This window comes from Sprattus sprattus (assembly GCF_963457725.1).
Source record: "Sprattus sprattus genome assembly, chromosome: 6".
Taxonomy (NCBI): Eukaryota; Metazoa; Chordata; class Actinopteri; order Clupeiformes; family Clupeidae; genus Sprattus; species Sprattus sprattus.
Genome location: NC_137925.1, coordinates 28951332 through 28971568, shown reverse-complemented (window position 1 = coordinate 28971568; position 20237 = coordinate 28951332). Strand labels below are relative to the sequence as shown.

The 20237-nt window shown below is 41.3% G+C and overlaps 1 protein-coding gene across 1 annotated transcript in view; it reads left to right on the top strand.

Annotated features, from left to right (window-relative positions):
• Positions 1-17669, top strand: part of uvssa (UV-stimulated scaffold protein A) — a 53055-nt gene extending 35386 nt beyond the window's left edge. The window contains exons 10-15 of the mRNA XM_080841314.1: positions 1271-1484; positions 2392-2520; positions 4651-4834; positions 5075-5186; positions 15689-15881; positions 17426-17669. Of these exons, the coding sequence (XP_080697440.1) occupies positions 1271-1484; positions 2392-2520; positions 4651-4834; positions 5075-5186; positions 15689-15881; positions 17426-17519 (926 nt within the window). The 3' untranslated portion in view covers positions 17520-17669. The remainder of the gene's footprint in view (positions 1-1270; positions 1485-2391; positions 2521-4650; positions 4835-5074; positions 5187-15688; positions 15882-17425) is intronic.
• The last annotated feature ends 2568 nt before the right edge of the window (positions 17670-20237 follow it).

Genomic DNA, 20237 nt, shown 5'->3' with positions numbered 1-20237 from the left:
GTATATATATTCAGACTTTTGTGTATATATTCAGACTTTTGTATATATATTCAGACTTTTGTATATATATATTCAAATGTTAATTTCCTGAACGGCATGCCATAATATATATATATATATATATATATATATATATATATACGTATACATATATATATACGCATGTGCATCAGTGTTGACTGATGGTTAAAAACATTAGTATGAAGCACAAAGGGCACTCCCCAGAATGCTGGGGGGGTCCGGGAGGGGGGGGGGGGGGTCCGGGGTCATGCTCCCTGTTAAACTTTTTTGAAAAAAAAAGCCCTTAAATGGTGACTTGCTAATACCATGCTATTCCTGTGTGCGCATTCCCAATGTCCCGATCATCTTGTCTTTGACCACTGTGCAGATTTCTCTTTGTCGCTCTGTTTTGTTCATACATTTCTCTAAACCACAATCTAGTCATATTGAATCCACTTGCTCTTGTTGCCCTCTCACAGGCTAACAGTTAGCCATCGATGGCTCTCCCTCACACAGGCTAACAGTTAGCTATTGATGTCTCCCTCACAGGCTAACGGTTAGCTATCAATGGCTCTCTCACAGGCTAACAGTTAGCTATCGATGGCACCCTCACAGGCTAACAGTTAGCTATCAATGGCTCTCTCACAGGCTAACAGTTAGCTATCGATGGCACCCTCACAAGCTAACAGTTAGCTATCGATGGCTCTCTCTCACAAGCTAACAGTTAGCTATCGATGGCTCCCTCTCACAGGCTAACAGTTAGCTATCGATGGCTCCCTTACAGGCTAATAGTTAGCTATCGATGACTCCCTCACAGGCTAACAGTGAGCTATTGATAGCTCCCTCACAGGCTAACAGTTAGCTATCGATAGCTCCCTCACAGGCTGACAGTTAGCTATCGATAGCTCCCTCACAGGCTAACAGTTAGCCATCGATGGCTCTCCCTCACAGGCTAACAGTTAGCTATCGATGACTCTCCTACCAGTCTGGCTTGGTTCCCAATTCCAGATTGTTTTTCTGTATTTTATTTCTTATTCAGTGTAGACATCTGAAAATATGCCTAGATGGCCACAAGTTCTAAAGGCTAAGGTTCTCGTTTTCCCCTGGTCAGTAGGTAAGATGAAAAACAAATTCTCACAAAGAATTTATTCATATTTTAAAAAAAAAATCTAAATTCGTAAAGAAATGGGTGGGACAAACACCACTGTTTTGAATTTTGGGCGGGACGTGTTCCACCTTTCCCTCTTGGTTCATTCTGGTTATTCTTTAGGTCTGGAACCACAGGTGTCCCCCTCAGTGTCGGGCATGACACAGAAGCCTCCGAGACCACTGGCTCCTAAACGTGTCCCTGTGGCGACTTCACGTGTCGCTGTGACCTCCTCACGTGCCAAGAGGAAGGCCTGTGAGGAGGAACAGGACCCTGCCAGTTTTGCTGCCACCCTGCGTATCCTCAAGCAGCGTCTCCCATCCACTGTGGCTGAGCAGTAAGTACCCTGATGTGCTAATTATGATGCCCTGTGTGTGTGTGTGTGTGTGTGTGTGTGTGTGTGTGTGTGTGTGTGTGTGACCAGTAAGTAACTTGATGTACAAATTATGATGCCCAATACGCAGCTCTCATTTTTCCCAGCTTGTGAAAGATTCATATTTTATTGCTGTCAACAGTGTAATACAATTGTCTGCTTGAAGATTTGAACACTTATTTGTGCTCATTCAGTAAAGACTTTATTATATGGCCACGACAGTACAAACGTTCTGATTGGCTAATGCTTAGTCATGCAGCCGCGTATTGCCCAACTCACCGGTCAGTACGGATCTGTATTGCCCTCTGACGACATTTTCAAAATGAGCGAAAGCGAGTTTTATTATCCAGACGATATAAAAACATCAACAGCCATGAGGAAATTCAGAAGAAGCGAAGATTTGTTATTGAAAGTGATGATGAAAACTAGAAACTATAGTTTGAACCACTTGTGTTGTTACTTTACTGTAAATTAAAGCCATTTTAGCTGAGCCGTGTTGCCCGTTTTCTATTGATCATTGTAACTTGAAGTTAGCAAGTAATTGGTTGCTACCTAACACCTGAAACACATTGGGTCGTGAGAAGACTTGAGAGCTGAACAAAACGACGTACGTTTTCTATTTACAATTAACATTTATTTACATTTAAAAAATAAAAGGAGCGAAAAATGCCATATAATAAACAATTTACTAACCTCGACGGTTCGGTCAACCTGGGAAAAATCAAACTTTGTGTATAAGTACAAAGTCTGTTGGGGTGCCAAGTGAGGTTTTTATTTCATCTGTTGAGTATTGGATGTTATTTACAATTTATTTGATCTAGATTAAGCTAAATAACTTGGTGTCTCATCTGTGTTATCTTCCCTGCGGTAGATGTGTTTCATCAAGCAGCAGTAAAACACCCACAGAGGTCAGAGAAGAAAAGAACGTCCCTGTCGTGCCGTTTGGAATAGACCTCTACTACTGGGGAAAGGACCAACCCACGGCTGGGAAGATCATCAAGTATGACATAATGCAAACACTCAAACCATGCTAAAACTCACCTTAGAAGATCAAGTATTTATTTATTTTATTTTATTTTATTTTATTTTATTTTATTTTATTTTATTTTATTTTATTATTTATAAAGCGCAATAACAATACAATTGCCTCTAGGCGCTTTACAGAGCCCAGAGCCTAAACCCCCTTAGTGCAAGCACAATGGCAACAGGGGCAAGGAAGAACTCCCTGTTAGGCAGGAAGAAACCTTAAGCAGAACCACGGCACATAAAGGGGGAGGGTTGTGTGGCAGAAGGGGAAGGGAAACAACAAGGGTTGTACACAGCCAGAGATGGGCAGTATTTCAATTACTTTATTTGAAATACTAGTTAATTTACTTTTGAGTATTTTGTAATTTGTATTTGATAGGGGCGATGAAAAAATCGAATGTAATTTGTAACAAAATACTTTAGAGTGGAGTCATTTTGTATTTAAAATACTCAAAATACTTTCTCCAGTGTTTAGGCAGAAGGAGATTTTTTTCTTTCGGATTCTACCACTAGACCATCTGATCTACCTCTGAATTTCATTGTCAAATCAGGCATCAGTCAATTTGCCAAAAGTGGTGCTTCCTATGGCCCGCCCCTTTTTGGGGCGAAAAGGAAATCACCCCAGATCGCTCTCATTGACTCTCATGTTAAATCCATTTTTTTTACAAAACAGGGCTGTGTTCGAAAACTTAGATAGCTGTCTTGATCCTTTTCAATGTATCTTCATTAGTACACCGACTAAAAGGAGGTTCTTTCAAAGAGTGAATCGAGTTGTTGCACTGAACGTTAGCCATCTTGAAAGAATGTGACTTGATCAAAGCTGTATGATGTCCTTTTACGCAATTACCTATGACGAAAGCAGTGCGGTGTAGTTACTACAGGCCCAGGTGCAGGCTATTATGACGGGCCCTTGTCAGTGTTGTAAGGCAGTGGTTCCCAAACATTTGAGTCCCGTATCTTTTTTTTCATGTTTGTAACCGCCGCCACCACGCCCCTCCCCCCGCACACATATTCCGCCTAGTACACCTGTCAGTGTAATGTTTTCGCTGAATATGGGTATACATCAGCCCAAACCTGAATGTTCTGCTATACCAAATTGTGAGAACAGAAAATTCAGAAAAAGTATTTCCTATATTTTAAAAATACAAAATACATGTATTGTATTTTGTTACATTTTCTGGCAACAGTATTTTGTATTTTATTTTGATACATTTATTTGAGGGGTATTTTGTATTTTGTATCAAAATACATTTTGATGTATTTTTGCCCATCTCTGTACACAGCCAGTATTTGGTCGATGTACGTAGTATATATACAGGCATCCGGTGGTAAATACATGATACAGGCAATACCAGTTAAGTGGGTATATACTGTACTCATAGGGTTACTGTTACAGGGGTAAGGGATGTAGGGACAGAGAAACATTTCAGTGGTGGCAATAATGTATATTGTATGTAAATGCTAGCATAGGGTATGGGGCAGCGTAAGCGTACGGCAAAGTTCAGCTGTCCATATGCGAAGATGAGGAGTGGTGGGGGTGAGGAGCAATGTTTCCACTTCCATCAGCAATTGGAACATGCTATAAGGGAGAGAGTACATTTATGTTAGTAGACATCAATTTCAGAAACAGAGAGGGAGATACCTTTGGGTAGTAGATTTAACAGTAGGCAATATGGCTATTTTATCAGTGTTATTATAGGCATAAGCAATATGATATGAAAGGAGAGAGAGAGAGAGAGAGAGAGAGAAATGGAGAAGATATGGTAGTATGACATCATGCAAACACTCAAACCATGCTAACCCTTACCCTAACCTTAGAAGATCGTCAAGTATGACATCATGCAAACACTCAAACCATGATCATCAAGTATGACATCATGCAAACACTCAAACCATGCTAAACCTAACCGTAGAAGATCATCAAGTATGACATCATGCAAACAATCAAACCATGCTTCAAAAGGGTTATATGTATTACCCTTAAGTGAAACTTCATAAACAGTAAAACAGTTTTGTGTTTGTAAGACATGATCATCTGTCAAGAACCAGTCCACCTCCAACTGACCTTTGACCTTGGTGTGTTTGACTCAAACGTGTTTCCCAGGAACTCCTCTACGCATCAGGTCTGGATGCCCTATGAGGTGGAGGAGGAGGTGGTGAACGAAGAGCTTTCTGCCGCGATGAAGACGCGGCGCATCACCTTCGCTGGCAGCTTTGAGCCAGTGCAGCACAAGTGCAGGGCTCCTCTGCCCAACGGAGCTCTGTGTGAACGGCAGGATCGCTTGAAAGTAATTTCTCAACATAGATTTAATGACGCATAGGAAGGTCTCTTTAATAATAATAATAATAATAATAATAATAATAATTATTATTAATTTAATTTATAGCGCTCTCTACATTCACCTGAATCTCAGAGTACCACAGTACATAATAAAGTAATCTTTCAGCAAGTGTTAAAAGCAGTTGTCGCTATATAGTTTACAGTCGCATGGAAAGATCTCTAAAAATGGATTTAATGTCTTCCCCAGTGTCCTTTCCATGGAAGAATTATTCCACGGGATGATTCAGGGAGGCCAACTAAACGAGAGGATGCAGAACGTCTCGAGAAGGAGAGGATGAAGCTCCAAGAGGAGCAGCCTGGTAAGAGATCCTATTTCAGAACACCTGCTTTATACTACTGGTGAGGGATCGCTGGGTCACCCCGCGTTATTGGGATGGTGTGTGTGTGTGTGTGTGTGTGTGAGTGAGGGACCGCTCGGCCACCCCACGTTATTGGGATGTGGCTACTACAGATAGTGGTGGAGAGGAAAAACCACGGTGCACGAGATGATGCTTTTCGTACAAAAATATATATGTGTTTATCTGGCTCCAACACCAAACATCAATACTAAACCATTAAACATAAATAAGGACTTAAACAGTACTAATAACTAGCTTACTAGTTTAAACAGCAATGCAACAATATTCCATCAGTATTCCAACAGCATGTACTTCCCCTCACATCAAGCAAGTACTCCTTCTCTACCTCCCCTTCCAAAGGAAGGAGGCATGCTTAAGTAATGCTGCCCATTGGGCTAGATTGGACTCATAATCTCCAATTGGACCTAACCATGTCAGTGGGGTAACTCTGCACTACTAATGGATATTTCTCTGCTACTAATCCTTGGTGACATGAATATTCATAGGGACAATTCTCATTTAGCAGACTTCTTGTCCCTACTTAACTCGTTCAATCTCGAACGTGACAACCCTCAACTCCCCTAAGGCTGGTAAGGATCTAGGTATCATTCTGTTGCACAATGGCACTACAGAAAAGCTGAAGGTCACTCTTTTAGACATGAATCTGACCATTTTGTTAGATTTTCATTGCGTCTCCTGGACATCCACACAATCTCTTTGCTCCTACGGCTTTGCTTCGCTGTAACCTCAGAAGTCTCTGGAGCAACGGTGTAAATCCAGAGATGCCAATGATCTGGGTAACTATCAATGTCACATCTGCCTTTTCTTCCACAGTCATAGTTGCCAAAAAGCCCTTCTACCTGTGTTACGGATCCCCACCAGGAATCGTAACATAAAAGAAGTCACAGTGTGGTTAGTGAACAAAAGTATAAGTTTACTTAGAACCAACAAAACGCCACAATTCCATACAAAAACACGGTGGTTATAAGATCAAAAGGAAAAAGAGAAAAAAGAAAACCTCACGCTTGCTGTGTTGGTGGTGTGAACTTTGCCTGGCTCCCGTGCCCGACGTACAAATCACAAGACAGGCCAAAACAAGTAGTGAGTCTTCCGCAGTCCAACTTACTTACCTACATTAACTAACTAACAACTAATAAGGTGCTGAAAATAACCACCAGGTGCTAAACAAACAAGATCCAGACTATAAATAGAATGGTAAAGGAGCGTTCAAATATACAGGTAATCGACAAAAAAATTTGGGTGTGCCAGCGTTTGTCTTTTGCGAGGCGAGAGCGAGCCTCCATCTTGGAACCTGGATGGCTTTTATCCTGGTAGGCCTGCCCCCAGTCGTTACAGGACCACGCCCAGTCTCCACCTACAGCAAAAGTGCATAAACCAGAGCAGGAAGCCAATACAACCCCAGGACTATGTAACACCCCCACCCTTTAAGAAATAAATTGGGGGTTAAACAAAGCATTGCACTCTTTATAAATATTTACAAAAATGAATAAATATGGAAAATACTCATCCATCATCTGAATTATATCCCCAAATAAGCGCCACTGAAGACAGGCTGAAAAACATTTTAAGAGTGCATTTTAACCACAATTTATTTATACACCAGAAGAAGAATAAATCAGGTAAAAGTCAACCCACACATCACCTCTAAAGAGTTTCGGACCTCTCTGGCAGCATCTGGGGTAAATGTACATGGGTCTACAATCAGACGAAAATTGTTGGTTTTGATCGTGACAAAATAATCTCGGACTCATCTGTTTAAAGAAGGGACTTCCAGAAGGTCTTTGGTTTATCCAAGTGCTCTCGGGCAAAGTTGAAACGGGCAGTTTTGTTCTTTCTTGAGAGCAGAGGCTTCCTTCTAGCAACCCGATCATGAATGTTATGTCTATTCAATTTTCGTCTAGTTGTAGACCCATGTACATTTACCCCAGATGCTGCCAGAGAGGTCCGAAACTCTTTAGAGGTTATGTGTGGGTTGACTTTTACCTGATTTATTCTTCTTCTGGTGCTTCTTGGTGATGGTCTTGATGGGCGTCCACTTCTAGGCAGAGATGCGGCCATGTTGAATGCCCTCCATTTCTAAATGATTTGTCTTGGATGGATGGATGGAGCTGGAATCTTTTGGAGATGGTCTTATAGCTTTCCCAAGACTGATGGGCTGTCAGAACCTTCTTCCTGATGTTCTCGGATATCTCGTTTCCTTTCGGCATTGTTGATCTGTGTGGGTACACCTTGGCACTACAGTAGTTTGGTTGGTTTCCTCTCTCTTTTAATCTGTGTTGCCCAAACCTTTCCCTAAGGATGTCTCAGATGATCGGTTTGCTTAATTGACTAATTAAGCACCTAAATAAGTTTCACTGAATCTGTTACCTGCTTGACTTTACCAATTCAGCTGGGGGTTCACTTACTTTTGAAATGGACTAATTCCATGTTCCATGTAGTCTTTTGGCTACTCAAACAATTCCCTCTAAAAAAAGTACACGCAAATGATAAACATAAACCTGACATTCCTTCTATGGAAAATTGGTGATGAAAAAAATGAAAAAAATGAAAAATCATGGTAAAACAACAGAAAACTCCTAAGTGGTCAAGGGGTTCACATACTTTAAAGTGGCACTGTATATATATATATATATTAGGGCTGGGCAACGATTAAACATTTTAATCACGATTAATCGCATGATTTTCCTGATTAATCACGATTAATCACATTTGTATACACAAAATCCGACAATGAATTCAAAAGTAATGTACAGTGCACATTAATGTTATCCTGTTCGTTATGAAAAAGAAAAAAAACTGGCCACAAAATCCAGGCAATTTCTGAGGTAACAGCAGAAACATTTTACTTTCATCAGGGAGCAGCATAACCAGTCTATATTCAGTACCAAATGTCCCTGTTAGAGTGAGAAACCAGAAAACACTTTCAGTGCAGTTTGTCAATTCCTAGAACTTGACACTGTTATTTTAAATGTACAGCCATATGAACTAAAGTGCAATTGCATTTGTTGTGCAAACACTTAACATCAGCATTTGTATCTAGTAGCAGTTTCTACTACATAATTATTACTTGTTTAATTTATGTAATAATTCAAATTATTTTATTATATTAGTAATATTCCTATTTTAAAAGTATACATATATTTCATGTTGCCATTCTGTATGCTGAGTATAATGATTTAACATAAATTACATAAATACCTCTGTTTAATGTTATTTTCATATGAAAACCCATGGTTATAATTATAATTGTTCATATAATTGGTCAAGTTAGCAGTGTCATAACTACATTTCTGACGTTTATAACAAACCAAACCGCTTAAAAATCGGTTGAAAATTGAGCAAGTTATCGTTATTTAAAAAGTACATGTACCGCTACCAACACAATGTTACGTGAGCGAGCTGACTGTGGCAAGATGGCCGCCAAGTGTGGACGTTCAACTCCGTTGGCCGGCAAACGCGATGAGACATCTGTATATATATATCTATTAGGGATGTGAATCTTCACCATCAAGGCGATACGATACACATCTCAATACACTACCAACGATTCGATACATTCACAATTCATGGAATTACCAGTGATAAGATACGATACGATTCTCCTACCTCCTGCGATCCAGTGCGATACGATACGATACGATACAATACGATGCAGAAGAAAAGTACACCATGGAATACATAGTTCAAGTTATGGCACTTGAAGCATTAAAGCTGGCTGTGCCTTTTATTTTGAAACAAAGGAAGTACAACTTAGAGAGTAATTGTAGGGCTCTGGAACTTTAGGATACAAGTGTAACCTTTAACAAAAATTCAGATTTCTCTTTAGTGCATGTTGTAGAACAATTTAAGCCCTACACAAAGGCATGTTTTCCAGCTAAGCCTTTAAAAAGTGCTTTACGTTTATACATGAGGTAAACCAAATAAAATGGGCTAATACAAAAAGGTGCAGGCCAGGAGGATCCATCCACTATAAAAACTAATAGGAAAGCATTAACAGGAACATATTGCATTTCCCCCAAAATATACAATGCACACCATTGATGAGTACACCCCATTTGAAAAGTAACATTTTGAACAACATTTTAATAAGCACAAGTTATTTCCAAAATGTGCATAGGTAAATGTCATGCCCAAAATGTGCATAAAATATCTGATGAGCAAAGTAAGGTTAATAATGTAACTTAGGTGACATTTTTTACATTTACTCAGTGCACATTTTGGAAATAACACGTGTACTCATTGAAATATAGTTCATAATGTTACTTTTCAAAAGGGGTCGCCGCTTCAGATGTGTCGACATATTAGTTGTGCTGCCTGTATATTTTATCGCTGCTCTGCATAGTTTACATATGGCCGTTGTCTTATCCAGCTCTCCATCTCGTTTGTAGAAGCCAAAATCTTTCCATACCGTAGACTTAAAGCCCACAACCGAATGTATTACCTCCGTTTCGTTTTCCTCCATGCTAACGCGCTATCTGACTGACTATATGGCTGGCCGCCTCTGTTCGAAAGCACGTTTGTTTGGACCCGCCTATTCGCGCGAGCCTTCAGCCGAGATTTATGCAGAGACTAGAGGGGTAGGACTAGTAGGGATAGAAACACAACTGAAACTCAGAGACACGTTTCTAAAAAGTTATAATAATAGATAATAATCGGTTTGTATCGATGCAGATCATTTTGATACGATGCATCTCGAGTTTATGTGCGGTTTTTACCGATGCAGACGTTTGCAAATCGATGCAACTGCATCTTACATGTCGTATCGATTTTCCGATGCGCATCGGTGAATCTTCCCATGCCTAATATCTATGGTTTTTCCGTTTCCGGTTTTGTACGTTAGAGCCAGCATGTGGTGAACCAGTGCCAGCATTAGAGCCAGCATGGGGAGAAACAGTGTACTGAAACCTATTTTTCCGCTGCAAGGTTAAGCAATCAGACAGTACATGTCCAGGCTTTTTGCAATATCCACAAAATATTGACTAGTTGGACGAGTCATTCGGTAATCATCGACTTGATAAGTCTCACCTGCAGTTTCCTTAGGGGTCTTAAAACTTGTTTGAGGCATATTATTCTGAAACATGACAGGACAGGAGATCGCACCCTTATGTGCCAGGACGTATTCGTCAGCCAGTACCGCTGCACTGGACGGTGTAAGGTCTTTGTGCTCACTGACATACATGGCTACACTCCTGGACAGACAATTTTTTTAAATCTTCCAAAATAACGAGATCACGTAGGCCTTCAAATGTAGTCACTTCTTGAGAATTAAGCCAACGATCACATGAATTCCACATGCGTGAGAGTGTCAGGTTTTTTGTAGTTGCGATAATTCTGCCTATACACCTCAGGAACCAGGGAGTAAATGCGCAATACGGCTTGCTTTACCTTCTGGTAATCAGCCGCATCGTCAAAAGGCAAAGAAGAATAAGCTTGCTGTGCTTTCCCTACAAAAATGCTCTGCAAACACATGGTCCACGCTTCAAGTGGCCATTTGAGAACTGTGGCGACCCTTTCGAAATGAGCAAAGAACTTATCCACTTCTTTTTCATTAAATGGAGGAACAAGTCTAACATTTCGAACAACATCGAAATGATCAGTTGAACTTCTAACACCAGCTTCCCGAGCTTGTATATCCAACTCTTTTAACCGAATGGCGTTCGCCAACTCCATGTCTTTCATTTTAAACTCATGATCCATACGCTCGCGCTCCCGAGTTGTCTGTCTGTCTCCATCAAGTCGTGATTTCTCGCGCTCCCATTCAATCTCCTTCTCTCTTACAGTTTTTCTCTGTTCCTAAAACAATTTTTTTTAAAGCACGCCTCGGTTTCTCAAATCCCAAAACCACTCAAACAAAATGCAAAACCCTTTATATCTCCTGCAAAAGGCCACTTTGGTTTCAAAACACTATTATGTCACCTCAAAAGGGTATTTTGTTTTCAAACAACAAACACAGACCATTATTTGAGTAGACATTCTAAGCATTGATTGAACACTGATGTGCTCAATGGAAAACACTACTATGAAATGGGAAAACACTAGTATGAAGGCCTTATCAGGAGTATTATGCCTTTTCATCTCCAGTGTTACTGTACGCTTTCTCCTGTTGTAAAATATTGTAACTGTATAATGTTTTAACTCAAATATAAAACAACTCACAAACAGTAACGACTTACAGTAAAGATTTATTTTTTTCAAAAGTGCTGTAGCCTTTACATCAGAGCAAACACAACCGAATGTGTAGATGATTTACACAGAACAAACAATAGGATATTGATACAGTCAACAAAAAAAGAAAGAAAAATGTAAAATAAAAAAGGATAAAAAAACTAGACATCCTAGTTCTTGCTCAAGACAATATCGACAATTGTTGTGTTGTGAAACATCTGAAAATACAGTAACATTTGATTGGATTACAATACAGTAGCCTACAGTAATGTTTCGTAATCAGTTGTGGAAACGTATATGACTTACTTGCACATAGTCATATCATACTGTAATTGTTTGACTCTATCAGAGTTTCTGTCAAAAGGCACCCTGTACACCTGCTTCATTCTCGAAGTGTTCTGCCTTAGAACATGGTCCACTGTGGCTAGGCTCACTGTATTGATGTTTAGGAATATGTCTTGGTCATCAATGGTTGCACTTTCTATTTGTTTATAATTTTACAAATGCAGTACAATGTAAAATACTCTAAATACAAGAATACTATGCTCCTGATAAGGTATTCAAACTAGTGTTTTACTGTCATAGTAGTGTTTCTTACCCATTCTCTCTTCTGAATGTCCAGAGAATCGGTGCAACTGAGAAGCGGCTTATGTTTGGTTGAACCCTCTGGCCAGCCTTGCCAGCCTCCTGCATGGTCAAACCCATGTTGACCACATGGTTGAACACATTGGCCTGAATCTCATCAGAGATACAGTAATGGCTCTCTGTCTTGCTCTTCCGCTTCATCATTTTCCTCCTCCTCCTCCTCCTCCTCCTCCTCCTCCTCTTACTCTCACTCCTCTGCCTCTCTGATCACTTCAATGTTACCATAAATTGTTCTCCAAACTAGGAGCTAAAGTTTTGATTTCAAATGGCACAACAGCTTTGGAAATGGAAGTTTTGTCATTTGAATAGCAGTGTGTTCTGTCTGAAAGCAAGGAGGTTTTGGCATTGATAAACTGTGCAAAGTAGAGAGGATGGTGTTTAGTATTTTGTAGAAAGTGTGGTTAACAAATGAAATCTGTGTCTAAAGCAGAGAATTGTGTGTTGTGTTTTGAAGAAAGTGCGGCTAACAATTGAAATCTGTGTCTAAAGCAGAGAATTGTGCTTATAGTTTAGCAGAATTGGTTTAGGGAGTTGGCACTTGGGTTTAGTGTTCAGAGAAACCGAGGCATGCTTTGAAAAATTGAGTTTTAGGAACGGAGAAAAACTGTAATTCTAAGTGACGAATTTCGAGTTCCGCCTTGGAAATTGGAGGCGTGGGTGAATGACCAGGTGCAGCAGATGAGCCAGGCTTGGCAGCCTCTCCAGCTCCCTTGCCGACGTTACCAAAAACACCTTGCGCAGTCAAGGCCTCAATTCGTTTTGCCAACAGTTCTGCTTTATTAGGCCTACCATGGACATCCACTTTATAATGCCCAGAGATCAAAACAAGTTCATCCCGATTCACACTTGATAAAACTTCAATAGTCGGGGCGTTTCAATAAACGCGTCAAGACTAAACATTTTGCAATAGCGAAACAGCCACAGAAGCGACAGACGAAAAACAACTGTTAAATCGCAACAGAGACAGAGCTGGGCACACTATACCAAAACACACACTATGACAACTGTTTTGATGACTATGATAGTCAAAAGGCAACCAATGCGCGGTTGACAGAGAGAAAAAAAAAATTCCACCCTTCAAAGTGGAAATCAATATGCGCCTCAAACCTCAGAGTTTTATTGAAAAAAAAATAACGAATATATTCATATCACGGCCGAGGCCCCAATTCTGTTACGGATCTCCACCAGGAATCGTAACATAAAAGGAGTCACAGTGTGGTTAGTGAACAAAAGTATAAGTTTACTTAGAACCAACAAAACGCCACAATTCCATACAAAAACACGTGGTTATAAGATCAAAAGGAAAAAGGGAAAAGAAAACCTCACGCTTGCTGTGTTGGTGGTCTGAACTTTGCCTGGCTCCCGTGCCCGACGTACAAATCACAAGACAGGCCAAAACAAGTAGTGAGTCTTCCGCAGTCCAACTTACTTACCTAGACTTACTAACTAACAACTAATAAGGTGCTGAAAATAACCACCAGGTGCTAAACAAACAAGATCCAGACTATAAATAGAATGGTAAAGGAGCGTTCAAATATACAGGTAATCCACAAAAGAATTGGGTGTGCCAGCTTTTGTCTTTTGCGAGGCGAGAGCGAGCCTCCATCTTGGAACCTGGATGGCTTTTATCCTGGTAGGCCTGCCCCCAGTCGTTACAGGACCACGCCCAGTCTCCACCTACAGCAAAAGTGCATAAACCAGAGCAGGAAGCCAATACAACCCAAGGACTATGTAACAACCTGTAAAAGGTCAACAGCAGACTCTAGTACTCCCGTTGACACAAACACACTCATGCACACTCGTGCACACTCACACACACACACACACACACACACACACACACACACACACACACACACACACACACACACACACACACCAGGGATCAAAGGCAGCTGACTCTAGTACTCCTGCTGACACACACACACACTCATACACACACACACACACACACACACACACACACACACACACACACACACACCTTGGATCAAAGGCAGCTGACTCTAGTACTCCCACTGACCACTGACTTGTGAAATAGCATCTTTTATGTCCAAGTGTACAATTGATCCTCTTTCCACTATCATCCTGTCATTTGAGACCTACTCAGACATCATGTCGGCTCCATCACACACACACACACACACACACACACACCACACACACACACACACCACACACACACACACACACAAACACACACACAACACTATATCACCAGGTATCGCATTAGATCACACACAAACACACACACCACACTATCTCACCAGGTATTGTATTAGTTGTTGAGTTGTCAAGCTCACAGTCACTGCTCACTTATTGGTTCAGTTGTCAGTGCTGTGTGTGTGTGTGTGTGTGTGTGTGTGTGTGTGTGTGTGTGTGTGTGTGTGTGTGTGTGTGTGTGTGTGTGTGCATGAGTGTGTGTGTGTCGCTCACTGTCACTGCTCACTTATTGGTTCAGTGCTGTGTCGTTACGGATGTATTGTGTGTGTGTGTGTGTGTGTGTGTGTGTGTGTGTGTGTGTGTGTGTGTGCGCGCAGTGAGTCTGGCTAGTCTGATCATGGCTCCTGGGAATTATGAATGTGCACTTCAGTTCATGTATGAGTTGTGTGTGTGTGTGTGTGTGTGAGTGTGAGTGTGTTTTCCTGTGTGTGTGTGTGTGTGTGAGAGTGTTTTCCTGTGTGTGTGTGTGTGAGAGTGTGAGTGTGAGTGTGAGTGTGAGTGTGAGTGTGAGTGTGTGTGTGTGTGTGTGTGTGTGTGTGTGTGTGTGTGTGTGTTCTTGAGTTCATGTAGAAGCGGAGTAAATTACTTGGCAATCAACTTCCTCCTGCTGGTAAATCACTCCAGTGGGTGACCCTTAACACAAGCAGTGATCTTAGGGACAGGATTTCAGTTCCTTTGTTGTCTCTGTCTGTGTGTGTCTATATATATATGTGTGTGTGTGTGTGTGTGTGTGTGTGTGTGTGTGTGTGTGTGTGTGTGTGCTCCTGCATGCATGTGGTGTGTGTGTGTCTGTGTGTCAAAAGGCTTTCCCCCACAGCTGGAGGAGATGCCCTGAGCTGTTGACAGATAAAGAGACGGGGCTGCAGGGGCTTTCAGACACACACACACACACACACACACACACACACACACACACACACACACACACACACACACACACACACACACACACACACACACACACACACACACACACACACACACACACACACACACAGGCTTTTAGACAGCTCAAGCCAATAAGAGTTCTGCTAAAACCCTGTCGAACCTTACTTTCATTCCACACACTTCAAATGAAACCCTCAAATAGAGGAGCTTAAGTGTGATAAGGTCTCCCGACACTTATAATTGTAAGCTTTAATTGTTTTAAAGCTTACAATGGTCTAGAACATTTGGTGGTTAAGAGGTATTGATTGTGAGCAACAACAGGCAGACTGATTTATAGTTTGATTTCCCCTGTAGTAAAACTTGGCACATACTCATACATAAGTCTTGTTGACATGCAGGGAGGTTATTTATACATCATGCATCATACTGAGTTCTGATTAAGACTTTTAGGTTAGAGTTTAAATATCCAATCCTATCTACAGTTACATAGAACCAAAATCTTTTGATCGTGTCCATTTTAGATTGGCGAGATCCAGAGCTGATGAGGGAGATCGAGGCGGCCACTGGAGAAGACCTCGGCTCGTCTAAAACATTTGGCAAGGGGAGGAAGGGCTCCAAAGGGAAGGGGAAGAAGAAGAAATACCCGAGCCTGACCGACCTGAAGCAGAGTGCCAATACATCACGCTCCAGGCTCGAAAAGAAAGTTTTTAACAAGTGAGTATCATCACACACACACACACACACACACACACACACACACACACACACACACACACACACACACACACACACACGCACGCACGAGTATGAAGAAAGAGTCTGGGGTTGAGTGTGTAGAAAGAGTCTGGGGAAGAGTAGTAGAAAGCCTGTCGTGTTTGATCACAGTGTGGTGTATGCCCCTTTAAGAGTCAGTGATCACAGTGTGGTGTATGCCCCTTTAAGAGTCAGTGATCACAGAGTGGTTAATGCCCCTTTAAGAGTCAGTGATCACAGTGTGGTGTATGCCCCTTAAAGAGTCAGTGATCACAGTGTGGTGTATGCCCCTTTAAGAGTCAGTGATCACAGTGTGGTGTATGCCCCTTTAAGAGTCAGTGATCACAGTGTGGTTAATGCCCCTTTAAGAGTCAGTGATCACAGTGTGGTGTATGCCCCTTTAAGAGTCAGTGATCACAGTGTGGTGTATGCCCCTTTAAGAGTCAGTGATCACAGTGTGGTGTATGCCCCTTTAAGAGTCAGTGATCACAGTGTGGTGTATGCCCCTTTAAGAGTCAGTGATCACAGTGTGGTGTATGCCCCTTAAAGAGTCAGTGATCACAGTGTGGTGTATGCCCCTTTAAGAGTCAGTGATCACAGTGTGGTTAATGCCCCTTTAAGAGTCAGTGATCACAGTGTGGTGTATGCCCCTTTAAGAGTCAGTGATCACAGTGTGGTGTATGCCCCTTTAAGAGTCAGTGATCACAGTGTGGTGTATGCCCCTTTAAGAGACAGTCTGGTGTTTAATCCTCATCTTTGACTTCCTAAATGTGTTCAACAAGCATTTTAAACACATGAGATAAGAACCAGATAAGCTCCTCTCCTGTGTAGCTAACCTAACCCTAACCCCAACCCAGCGCTCATTAGAGTCACCTGCTCTTCTGTTTGAGAGAGAACAGTGCTCATTGACCCTAACTAACCCTAACCCTACCCAGCGCTCATTAGAGAGAACAGCAGTGTGTGTGTGTGTGTGTGTGTGTCTCATTGACCCTAACTAACCCTAACCCTAACCCAGCGCTCATTAGAGAGAACAGCAGTGTGTGTGTGTGTGTGTGTGTGTGTGTGTGTGTGTGTGTGTGTGTGTGTGTGTGTGTGTGTCTCATTGACCCTATCTAACCCTGACTCTAACCCAGCGCTCATTAGAGAGAACAGCAGTGTGTGTGTGTGTGTGTGTGTGTGTGTGTGTGTGTGTGTGTGTGTGTGTGTGTCTCATTGACCCTATCTAACCCTGACTCTAACCCAGCGCTCATTAGAGAGAACAGCAGTGTGTGTGTGTGTGTGTGTGTGTGTGTGTGTGTGTGTGTGTGTGTGTGTGTGTGTGTCTCATTGACCCTATCTAACCCTGACCCTATCTAACCCTGACCCTAACCCAGCGCTCATTAGAGAGAACAGCAGTGTGTGTGTGTGTGTGTGTGTGTGTGTGTGTGTGTGTGTGTGTCTCATTGACCCTATCTAACCCTGACTCTAACCCAGCGCTTATTAGTCACCTGCTCTTCTGTTTGCAGGAGCTCCATGAGGCGAGTCACAGACGTCATGAATAAAATGGACGCCAGGAAGCATGACAAGTTTTCCAACCAATTCAACTACGCATTCAAATAAAACAACATTGCCAGGCACAGCAGCCTTTACATGGTCAATACCGCTCCAAATCTAGGAAGTGCAAGAAATATTGACACAATTTCAAAAAATCTTTTACATGAGTACTTATAAAAACTTTTTTGTGAGAAATATATCAGTGGTTAAATACATATTACATGGCTAATGAAATGTGATTTTGTAATGTTTTACACGTATCGTACATCGTTTTTTTGTTGTTTTGTAATATTGTTAATTTTGTATGTTTGGTTTTCTCAAGGGTCAGTTTTTTTGTGTGTCTCATATATTGCCAAGCATTGTAATAACTGCAGAAAATGAAAAGGTAGTCATCTTCCAAAACTGATCATTTGTATTGCCTTGATTTTTTGATCATTTCTTAATACTTCTCCTAAAATGATAAAAAAAAGTTGAATTATATGCTGCCTTCTTATCTTTTTGTCCATCAACTCTGATACACTGGAGCACACACTATTCTTAGCCTTATAATTATTACCAATATAATGTATGGCTTGTAGTGGTTGTAACAGACTCACAGCCAACCTGAAAACATCCAAATAAAAAGTCAAATTTAAGAATCGTTCCAATCATGAAATAAATGTTAAACTTTAAGTCACCGTTTCATTACACTGTGCAGGTTTAAAGGCTGAGTCCGCGGTTTTGGGGACTTTCAATAAGGACATATCTGAAGTTGAAGTTCTGTGAATGTTGAGACTTAGTTAAAGGGGTTTTCTAGCCTGGATACCAGCCTTAGCTCCGCCCACAACATTTTTGGTCTGGGAGATTCAGTCTGGAATTGAGCTAGTTGGGAGAGATTAAACGTCTCGGAAAAGTGATCTGACAAATCAAATTTTAAGGGCAGGCTTTATACGTTGATGGACAGATGACCAACCAACGCTTGAGTTGATTAGATAGATAGCCTATACATCGAACAAAGATGGCGCCGTCTCGGGAGCTTAGTGGGACATATTTTATATGATTTAAGCTATCTACACGACTTTTTTTATGTCTACATTGACTTGGTTAGTTGTGTATGTGCAACACGAATGTTGCCGAGGATTGTAGGTCTTAACTGAAGCCCTCTAGACCATTATTGATGGGTTATGCTAACGCGTAGACAAAAAAAACATTGAAACAAATGGTAGCTTCTAGCCTTGAGTGCTAATTAAGTAACGTGAGCAGGCATATCTCAACAGATATTGACAGCGCATTCATTTTCAAAGAGGAACAGAGAAACGCGATCAAGGCATTTGTCGATTGAAAAGATGTTTTTGCCGTCCTTCCTACGGGATCAGGTAAAAGTTTAATCTATCAGATGGTAATACTACGTTGCTCTGATTGGTTCTAGGTATCCAATTCAGCGAAGAGGCATTTTCTTTCCTGGTTCGTTGAATCACGCACCATAATCACAGCCCAATGGTTCAGTATCAGACTCATATTCTGACTAGAATTATGAGTATGACATCGTCAGGCTAGGGGTTTTCTGCATGTGATGATATTTAGGGGAGCAGGAGAGATTAATTCATTCGTAGGAGCTGCAATAGAGAAGTCTGTTAAGTGAAAAGTGACACCCCTCCTCTCACTGGTCCTGCAGCAGTGTGTCAATTGGCTTGAATAGTGTGTGTGTGCGTGTGTGCGCATGCGCGTGCGATTGAGCTTGTCTGTTGTATGTGTTGAGTGGTGTATGGCTGTATGGGTTGGCCCAAGCCACTGTCTGTGTCTCCATGTCCAGCCAGGCCTGTTTATGAACACCAGAGTTAGGAAGCAAACAGCCACAGGTTTGCGAGGAGATGAGCACTTCACTGAATGTGACGAAGTGTATAAGATCTGAATCATGGGCAGCACCTTTCATTTTAGGATGAAAAAACTAGTTACAGCACCATATTACATTCATATTTAATCACTGTTTCCGAAAGTGCTGCATATTATGACAAATATTATATCTGACTAGTGTTGATGTCAGTCAAGTGCCATTTTTATCAGTGGGGAAAGACAGACACTGTCAGGCTTATTGAATTCTGGAATACTAAATTGAACAGTTTCAGTACGCACAGAGAGCTTTGTTGAAGAGTATTGAACTGAGCTGAAACGTACTGCTCACAATCTATAGCCCACTAACTTAAATTTGTGAATTTAGTACTGTTCTCCCACAAATGTAATCAAACTATCTGAAACTCCCATTGAAGTCTTAGACGTCCGCAAGCGGAGCAGTGCAGTGCCAAGTGCGTAGTATGATGTATGAACACAATCACTGAATATGCACCCATTCTTTTTCTCAGAGACTTGGGAAAAAAACCGAATCAGGACAGATGAAGACTTCTTTGTGGGCCACAAAGTCCCTTACTTTACTCTGCTAAAGGATGACAAATAGAACTTTACTGGAGATCCATTTGGCTCAAACGAGTTAATATGCCCCAAGAGTGGTTAATGTCCTTGGGTTGGTGGGTTATAAAATTATTTAGATCTTAATTAACACAAAGCCTAAACCACAGGACACATTATACTCTATGTGTGCAGTATGCCCATGTGCTGTGTGTGGGTGTGCTGAGTGTGTGTGTGTGTGTGTGTGTGTGCTGTATGTGTGCAGAATTTAGATTTTATTTAACACAAAGCCTAAACCACAGGACACATTATACTCTATGTGTGCAGTATGCCCATGTGCTGTGTGTGTGTGTGTGCTATGTGTGTGTGTGTGTGTGTGCAGTGTTTGTGCTGTGTGTGTGT